This window comes from Pseudochaenichthys georgianus, chromosome 2 (assembly GCF_902827115.2).
Source record: "Pseudochaenichthys georgianus chromosome 2, fPseGeo1.2, whole genome shotgun sequence".
NCBI lineage: Eukaryota > Metazoa > Chordata > Actinopteri > Perciformes > Channichthyidae > Pseudochaenichthys > Pseudochaenichthys georgianus.
The window spans coordinates 5,280,040-5,289,328 of NC_047504.1; the positions used below are offsets into that span (position 1 = coordinate 5,280,040).

Below are 9,289 nucleotides of genomic sequence, written 5' to 3' on the forward strand. Positions count from 1 at the left end.
AATCTAAATCTAAAATCTAATCTAATCTATCTAGGAAGAAGAAGGAAGAAAATAAGCTTGACCTCCTTCTTAAAATGTTTTTGTGTTGACTCTCAAATCTCCCGTTTTTATTTTGATGGTTTCCCAAAGACAAAGATATGAGAAAGAGGTTCTCAGTCATGCTTTGGAGGAGCCGCATGCACGGGGCATTCGGGTGTCATGAGCAACTTTGTGTAAATATGGTTTGGGCGGGGTGGTGTCATGTTCTTGTGTTTAACTTGAACATTTACATTTTTTATATAGATGTAGAAGTACATTTTCATTTTTTATGACATAGATATTCATTTTTACTGATATATAACTTCTGTCTATGTATAATGTATTATTGTTTCTTCATTTTTCAACTTATTAAAATAGCTGAGTATAGGCCTACACAATATGCTTCTCTATCATATATAGACCATTAGTGTTTTTTTATGTGTGTGTGTGTATATATTATATATCGTGTGTCTTTTGCAAAATACCTATCATACATAATATAGGCTATCAAATACCAGAATATTCTATTGCTGTTAAGCCTACTATGAATATTAAAATACGCCGAATCATGTGTCCGGTATCATGCCTACATATATGACGTTTGCAGAACCCCCCCCCCCCCCGTGAAAATCAGTTTTGTATTCAGCGAGTTATGATTAGGGTTGGGTATCGTTTGAATTTCCACGATTCCGATTCCGATTCCGATTCTACTTTTCGATTCCGGTTCTTAACGGTTCTCGATTCCGATTCTTTGAGGGGCAGGGTAAAAAAATGATACATGCTTCTTCCACCAAAAAAATTACATTTATTCGAGAAACTTTTACACAGGTTAGTTTAAAGTAATATTCACATTAATCAGTCTGTTTATATTCACTGCTATGTAACTTTAACCTGAGAACCACTGAAGCTACAACAGTGCAACAGTCCAACTTTTAAAAACAGTTCTTGTTGAGAAAAACAAGCATATCTGCCTCTCAGGCATACCGGGAAGAAATGTTTGAACATTTTGAAGTAAAATGCTTCAATCTGGTGCACACGCAGAATTACTAGAGACTAGATCTAGGGGGTACAACTCTAAACACCCATATGAAAAAGATCGGTTTACATTTGAATAATTAAATAACAAATAGCCTACATGTAATGCATTTTATTTTTGTTGTTCATTCATATCTTATTTTACTATTTTATTTAATGCTATTTTTTCATCTCTCCAGTTTAAACGATATTTCTGGTTTACTGTCCTATAGTATACATTGGAATGATTTCAAACCTGTTTTATCCCAATAATTATAAAGGAGTGCCTTGGAAATATGTGTTTACGTAAATTGTGATCAAAACGTTTGAGACCCACTGAGATAACAACAGCGCCGGTTCCAGTGCACCCTCCGTTTCTCCCTAGCTCCCTCGCACGTTGGCTGTGAGCTGCGGGTGCCAGATAAGCCAACATCCCCCATTTTCATCACTTGCAGCGCCCATCGTACAGGGCAAATGAAAAGTGTAACCGGGATGAAAAGGGTGTTACATTTACTTAATTATGAATGTTGTTACATCAAGGCCAACAATTAGGATGAGCACCAACGGTCAAAACATTTGTTTTCCCTCCCAGAGCTGTCAGCGCAGCGCCTCCACAGATCTGGCGCCCTAGGCGAACATTTATAACGCCAGTGCGACGGGCCGGCCCTGGTCTCAGGTTACACTGTAGGAAGTGTAGGTACAACGCTACATTTCCCGCCCCGCTGCAGTCATGCAGTAGGCTACGGAGAGAGGCGAGAAACATTTCCTCAGGAATCGAAAAGCGGAACCGAAATTCACATTTCTAAATGATGCCGTTGGAATCGAAATGTTGGTACCCAACCCTAGTTATGATTGATAAAATGCGCTGACACTTCATTGCGCCTGCCAGACAGATTACACTGAGTGGAGCGGGTGACCGGTCCAAGATGGCGGCCCCACGGCTCGTCAGCGCCAATAGGCAGCAGCGGTCGATGCGGCGTCTACTCTTTATATGTCTATGCCTACACCCATAGACATATAAAGAGTAGACGCCGCATTGGCTGCTGGGGCGCAAGAAATACGGCCGCCATCTTGGACCGGTCATCCTACAGACATTCTACCCATAGACAGCAGAGGTTTCAAGATGCCAGAGCACTGTGCAGCATATTGCTGTGCAAATCGGCGGACGATTGCGAACAGGGGTCGGGGGATTACTTTTCACAAGTAAGATTCAACATTATAATTGGTTGTATTTTGTAAATAGAATATTATTGTACTGTATTGATGTCCGCCAGCGAAATCGTAGCCAGCAAACATTATGTCCATGGCCAACTGAGACTTTATAAATCGCTGCTGTAACAAGTGAATGTCCCCGTTGTGGGATGAATACAGTAACATCTAATCTAATCTATCTAGGAAGAAGAAGGAAGAAAATAAGCTTGACCTCCTTCTTAAAATGTTTTTGTGTTGACTCTCAAATCTCCCGTTTTTATTTTGAAGGTTTCCCAAAGACAAAGATATGAGAAAGAAGTGGGAAGTTGCTTTGAGGAGGGAAGGGTTCACTGCAAGCGAGTCATCCGTGATTTGCAGTGAGCATTGTAAGCAGGACGAGTTTGACAGGACAGGACAGATTGTCCGACTCAGAGATGGTGTTATTCCCTCCATCTTCAGCTTCCCGGTTCACCTCCAAACAGTAGGTGTATCATCATAAGCTAATGGCATTCATACATGTAAATATTCTATTATCAATAACAGGGCAGGGTGACATACGTGTGTGTGTGCGTGTGTGTGTGTGTGTGTGTGTGTCAAGTATTCTGCTTTTTCATTTTAGCCGGAAAAGGGCAGGACTACGTCTACTTCCAGAAAAGCTGAAGAGAGCCTGTCTGTGGCCCCTCAGGACGACCCAGAAGCTTCAACCTCACACTCACAACCTCAGCCTAATGATGTGAGTATTTCTATTTTCAACATCATATCATAATGGTCCTAGACAAAGTAAAATCTCTCTTGTTTGTTGTTTGTTGCCACTCATATTAAACACACTCACAAATAAACACATACACACACAATTGAAGACATGTTGAACATGCATTCCTGGCACACACACACACACACACACACACACACACACACACACACACACACACACACACACACACACACACACACACACACACACACACACACACACACACACACACACACACACACACACACACACACACACACACACACACACACACACACACACACACACACACACACACACACACACACACACACGCATGATGCTGGCAGTGGCTTTGACAGGTGATGACTATAAGAAAGAATGTGGGCCATACTCTAGTTGTGTCAAAGTGTGTGTGTGAAGTGAAACATCACTCAAACCATGTTCATCCCTCTTTCTACTAGGATCATAGCTATGTCTCGCCTGCTTCTCCTACTGCTCTTAAGGCCAGACTCAATGAAGCTTTAGCAAGAGTGGAGAGTCAGCGAGCGAGAGAGGAAGAATGCCATGGCTAGAGAAAAGAGGGCAGAGACCACAGTGAGGACTCTTTTGGGGGATTTGAGGGAAAAGAACCTCATTAATGAAGAACTCAAAGAGGCTTGATTTCTACTCAGGGAAGATGAAAGTAGCACTTTGAGATTCATGTACATCTTACTCTTACACTCTTTATTAAACTCCTTTGTTATTATATGAAGGGGACTTATTAATTTTTTCTCATACAATTTCAGATCTTCAAATAGACTTGAAGGCAAAGCAGGGCCATGAGTACTCCAAGGACCACAGAGAATGTGCCCTCACACTCCATCTACATGGTCCAAAGGCATACAAATACCTCAGAGAGACTACAACAAAAAGGTAGTCTTAATGTTGTTCAATTTCATTTTTGGAAATTACGGTTGCAAGTACCTTAAATAGCTACTTCTCAATTTTTTTACAGGTGGCTGTGTTCGGTGGATGGCAAGCCTGGCCTGAACAAGATGATGCTGGATATGCTGGAGAGAAGATGCCAGGACGACCAGGCTAAATATGGATGTGTTTCACTCATGTTGGATGACATGGCCATCAGAAAACATGTGCAATATAATCCACATAACCAGTCAATGTCTGCTTTTGTAGACATGGGTGATGGAAACAATGAGACCGATGCTGCTACTGAGGCTCTTGTGTTCATGGTGGTTGGCCTACACGGACATTGGAAGGCTCCCATTGCATATTACCTGACGAAGTCTTTGTCACCTGAAACACAAAGGGTCCTAATCTAAATCTAAAATCTAATCTAATCTATCTAGGAAGAAGAAGGAAGAAAATAAGCTTGACCTCCTTCTTAAAATGTTTTTGTGTTGACTCTCAAATCTCCCGTTTTTATTTTGATGGTTTCCCAAAGACAAAGATATGAGAAAGAGGTTCTCAGTCATGCTTTGGAGGAGCCGCATGCACGGGGCATTCGGGTGTCATGAGCAACTTTGTGTAAATATGGTTTGGGCGGGGTGGTGTCATGTTCTTGTGTTTAACTTGAACATTTACATTTTTTATATAGATGTAGAAGTACATTTTCATTTTTTATGACATAGATATTCATTTTTACTGATATATAACTTCTGTCTATGTATAATGTATTATTGTTTCTTCATTTTTCAACTTATTAAAATAGCTGAGTATAGGCCTACACAATATGCTTCTCTATCATATATAGACCATTAGTGTTTTTTTATGTGTGTGTGTGTATATATTATATATCGTGTGTCTTTTGCAAAATACCTATCATACATAATATAGGCTATCAAATACCAGAATATTCTATTGCTGTTAAGCCTACTATGAATATTAAAATACGCCGAATCATGTGTCCGGTATCATGCCTACATATATGACGTTTGCAGAACCCCCCCCCCCCCCCCCCCCCCCCCCGTGAAAATCAGTTTTGTATTCAGCGAGTTATGATTAGGGTTGGGTATCGTTTGAATTTCCACGATTCCGATTCCGATTCCGATTCTACTTTTCGATTCCGGTTCTTAACGGTTCTCGATTCCGATTCTTTGAGGGGCAGGGTAAAAAAATGATACATGCTTCTTCCACCAAAAAAATTACATTTATTCGAGAAACTTTTACACAGGTTAGTTTAAAGTAATATTCACATTAATCAGTCTGTTTATATTCACTGCTATGTAACTTTAACCTGAGAACCACTGAAGCTACAACAGTGCAACAGTCCAACTTTTAAAAACAGTTCTTGTTGAGAAAAACAAGCATATCTGCCTCTCAGGCATACCGGGAAGAAATGTTTGAACATTTTGAAGTAAAATGCTTCAATCTGGTGCACACGCAGAATTACTAGAGACTAGATCTAGGGGGTACAACTCTAAACACCCATATGAAAAAGATCGGTTTACATTTGAATAATTAAATAACAAATAGCCTACATGTAATGCATTTTATTTTTGTTGTTCATTCATATCTTATTTTACTATTTTATTTAATGCTATTTTTTCATCTCTCCAGTTTAAACGATATTTCTGGTTTACTGTCCTATAGTATACATTGGAATGATTTCAAACCTGTTTTATCCCAATAATTATAAAGGAGTGCCTTGGAAATATGTGTTTACGTAAATTGTGATCAAAACGTTTGAGACCCACTGAGATAACAACAGCGCCGGTTCCAGTGCACCCTCCGTTTCTCCCTAGCTCCCTCGCACGTTGGCTGTGAGCTGCGGGTGCCAGATAAGCCAACATCCCCCATTTTCATCACTTGCAGCGCCCATCGTACAGGGCAAATGAAAAGTGTAACCGGGATGAAAAGGGTGTTACATTTACTTAATTATGAATGTTGTTACATCAAGGCCAACAATTAGGATGAGCACCAACGGTCAAAACATTTGTTTTCCCTCCCAGAGCTGTCAGCGCAGCGCCTCCACAGATCTGGCGCCCTAGGCGAACATTTATAACGCCAGTGCGACGGGCCGGCCCTGGTCTCAGGTTACACTGTAGGAAGTGTAGGTACAACGCTACATTTCCCGCCCCGCTGCAGTCATGCAGTAGGCTACGGAGAGAGGCGAGAAACATTTCCTCAGGAATCGAAAAGCGGAACCGAAATTCACATTTCTAAATGATGCCGTTGGAATCGAAATGTTGGTACCCAACCCTAGTTATGATTGATAAAATGCGCTGACACTTCATTGCGCCTGCCAGACAGATTACACTGAGTGGAGCGGGTGACCGGTCCAAGATGGCGGCCCCACGGCTCGTCAGCGCCAATAGGCAGCAGCGGTCGATGCGGCGTCTACTCTTTATATGTCTATGCCTACACCCATAGACATATAAAGAGTAGACGCCGCATTGGCTGCTGGGGCGCAAGAAATACGGCCGCCATCTTGGACCGGTCATCCTACAGACATTCTACCCATAGACAGCAGAGGTTTCAAGATGCCAGAGCACTGTGCAGCATATTGCTGTGCAAATCGGCGGACGATTGCGAACAGGGGTCGGGGGATTACTTTTCACAAGTAAGATTCAACATTATAATTGGTTGTATTTTGTAAATAGAATATTATTGTACTGTATTGATGTCCGCCAGCGAAATCGTAGCCAGCAAACATTATGTCCATGGCCAACTGAGACTTTATAAATCGCTGCTGTAACAAGTGAATGTCCCCGTTGTGGGATGAATACAGTAACATCTAATCTAATCTATCTAGGAAGAAGAAGGAAGAAAATAAGCTTGACCTCCTTCTTAAAATGTTTTTGTGTTGACTTTCAAATCTCCCGTTTTTATTTTGAAGGTTTCCCAAAGACAAAGATATGAGAAAGAAGTGGGAAGTTGCTTTGAGGAGGGAAGGGTTCACTGCAAGCGAGTCATCCGTGATTTGCAGTGAGCATTGTAAGCAGGACGAGTTTGACAGGACAGGACAGATTGTCCGACTCAGAGATGGTGTTATTCCCTCCATCTTCAGCTTCCCGGTTCACCTCCAAACAGTAGGTGTATCATCATAAAGCTAATGGCATTCATACATGTAAATATTCTATTATCAATAACAGGGCAGGGTGACATACGTGTGTGTGTGCGTGTGTGTGTGTGTGTGTGTGTGTCAAGTATTCTGCTTTTTCATTTTAGCCGGAAAAGGGCAGGACTACGTCTACTTCCAGAAAAGCTGAAGAGAGCCTGTCTGTGGCCCCTCAGGACGACCCAGAAGCTTCAACCTCACACTCACAACCTCAGCCTAATGATGTGAGTATTTCTATTTTCAACATCATTCATAATGGTCCTAGACAAAGTAAAATCTCTCTTGTTTGTTGCCACTCATATTAAACACACTCACAAATAAACACATACACACACAATTGAAGACATGTTGAACATGCATTCCTGGACACACACACACACACACACACACACACACACACACACACACACACACACACACACACACACACACACACACACACACACACACACACACACACACACACACACACACACACACACACACACACACACACACACACACACACACACACACACACACACACACCACACACACACACACACACACACACACACACACACACACACACGATGCTGGCAGTGGCTTTGACAGGTGATGACTATAAGAAAGAATGTGGGCCATACTCTAGTTGTGTCAAAGTGTTGTGTGTGAAGTGAAACATCACTCAAACCATGTTCATCCCTCTTTCTACTAGGATCATCGCTATGTCTCGCCTGCTTCTCCTACTGCTCTTAAGGCCAGACTCAATGAAGCTTTAGCAAGAGTGGAGAGTGGAGAGCGAGAGAGGAAGAATGCCATGGCTAGAGAAAAGAGGGCAGAGACCACAGTGAGGACTCTTTTGGGGGATTTGAGGGAAAAGAACCTCATTAATGAAGAACTCAAAGAGGCTTGATTTCTACTCAGGGAAGATGAAAGTAGCACTTTGAGATTCATGTACATCTTACTCTTACACTCTTTATTAAACTCCTTTGTTATTATATGAAGGGGACTTATTAATTTTTTCTCATACAATTTCAGATCTTCAAATAGACTTGAAGGCAAAGCAGGGCCATGAGTACTCCAAGGACCACAGAGAATGTGCCCTCACACTCCATCTACATGGTCCAAAGGCATACAAATACCTCAGAGAGACTACAACAAAAAGGTAGTCTTAATGTTGTTCAATTTCATTTTTGGAAATTACGGTTGCAAGTACCTTAAATAGCTACTTCTCAATTTTTTTACAGGTGGCTGTGTTCGGTGGATGGCAAGCCTGGCCTGAACAAGATGATGCTGGATATGCTGGAGAGAAGATGCCAGGACGACCAGGCTAAATATGGATGTGTTTCACTCATGTTGGATGACATGGCCATCAGAAAACATGTGCAATATAATCCACATAACCAGTCAATGTCTGCTTTTGTAGACATGGGTGATGGAAACAATGAGACCGATGCTGCTACTGAGGCTCTTGTGTTCATGGTGGTTGGCCTACACGGACATTGGAAGGCTCCCATTGCATATTACCTGACGAAGTCTTTGTCACCTGAAACACAAAGGGTCCTAATCTAAATCTAAAATCTAATCTAATCTATCTAGGAAGAAGAAGGAAGAAAATAAGCTTGACCTCCTTCTTAAAATGTTTTTGTGTTGACTCTCAAATCTCCCGTTTTTATTTTGATGGTTTCCCAAAGACAAAGATATGAGAAAGAGGTTCTCAGTCATGCTTTGGAGGAGCCGCATGCACGGGGCATTCGGGTGTCATGAGCAACTTTGTGTAAATATGGTTTGGGCGGGGTGGTGTCATGTTCTTGTGTTTAACTTGAACATTTACATTTTTTATATAGATAGATGTAGAAGTACATTTTCATTTTTTATGACAGATATTCATTTTTACTGATATATAACTTCTGTCTATGTATAATGTATTATTGTTTCTTCATTTTTCAACTTATTAAAATAGCTGAGTATAGGCCTACACAATATGCTTCTCTATCATATATAGACCATTAGTGTTTTTTTATGTGTGTGTGTGTGTATATATTATATATCGTGTGTCTTTTGCAAAATACCTATCATACATAACATAGGCTATCAAATACCAGAATATTCTATTGCTGTTAAGCCTACTATGAATATTAAAATACGCAGAAACCCCCCCCCCCCCCGTGAAAATCAGTTTTGTATTCAGCGAGTTATGATTGATAAAATGCGCTGACACTTCATTGCGCCTGCCAGACAGATTACACTGAGTGGAGCGGGTGACCGGTCCAAGATGGCGGCCCCACGGC

At 41.4% G+C, this 9,289-nt stretch overlaps 1 protein-coding gene and 1 long non-coding RNA gene across 5 annotated transcripts; both read left to right on the plus strand.

The window, feature by feature from the left end:
• Window positions 1-2,042: 2,042 nt before the first annotated feature.
• Window positions 2,043-3,864, plus strand: LOC139435236 (uncharacterized). 2 transcript variants are annotated; one of them, XR_011644522.1, is made up of 4 exons: window positions 2,043-2,235; window positions 2,512-2,704; window positions 2,822-2,956; window positions 3,745-3,864. It is a non-coding gene; the product is annotated as an uncharacterized lncRNA (long non-coding RNA). The 2 variants fall into 2 exon arrangements; XR_011644521.1 differs by lacking the exon at window positions 3,745-3,864 and adding an exon at window positions 3,421-3,495.
• Window positions 3,865-6,325: 2,461 nt separating this feature from the next.
• On the plus strand, window positions 6,326-8,551 carry LOC139435240 (THAP domain-containing protein 6-like). Of its 3 annotated transcripts, XR_011644528.1 has the most exons (5): window positions 6,326-6,518; window positions 6,795-6,987; window positions 7,106-7,240; window positions 8,037-8,163; window positions 8,246-8,551. XR_011644528.1 is itself a non-coding variant. In XM_071205683.1 (4 exons), the coding sequence occupies exons 1-4, from the start codon at window positions 6,439-6,441 to the stop codon at window positions 7,909-7,911; spliced, it is 585 nt and encodes a 194-aa protein (XP_071061784.1). In that variant the 5' UTR covers window positions 6,326-6,438; the 3' UTR covers window positions 7,912-8,017. The 3 variants fall into 3 exon arrangements, 1 of the variants encoding a protein (XP_071061784.1); XR_011644524.1 differs by lacking the exons at window positions 8,037-8,163; window positions 8,246-8,551 and adding an exon at window positions 7,714-8,017; XM_071205683.1 differs by lacking the exons at window positions 8,037-8,163; window positions 8,246-8,551 and adding an exon at window positions 7,714-8,017 and having other exon boundaries at window positions 7,127-7,240.
• The last annotated feature ends 738 nt before the right edge of the window (window positions 8,552-9,289 follow it).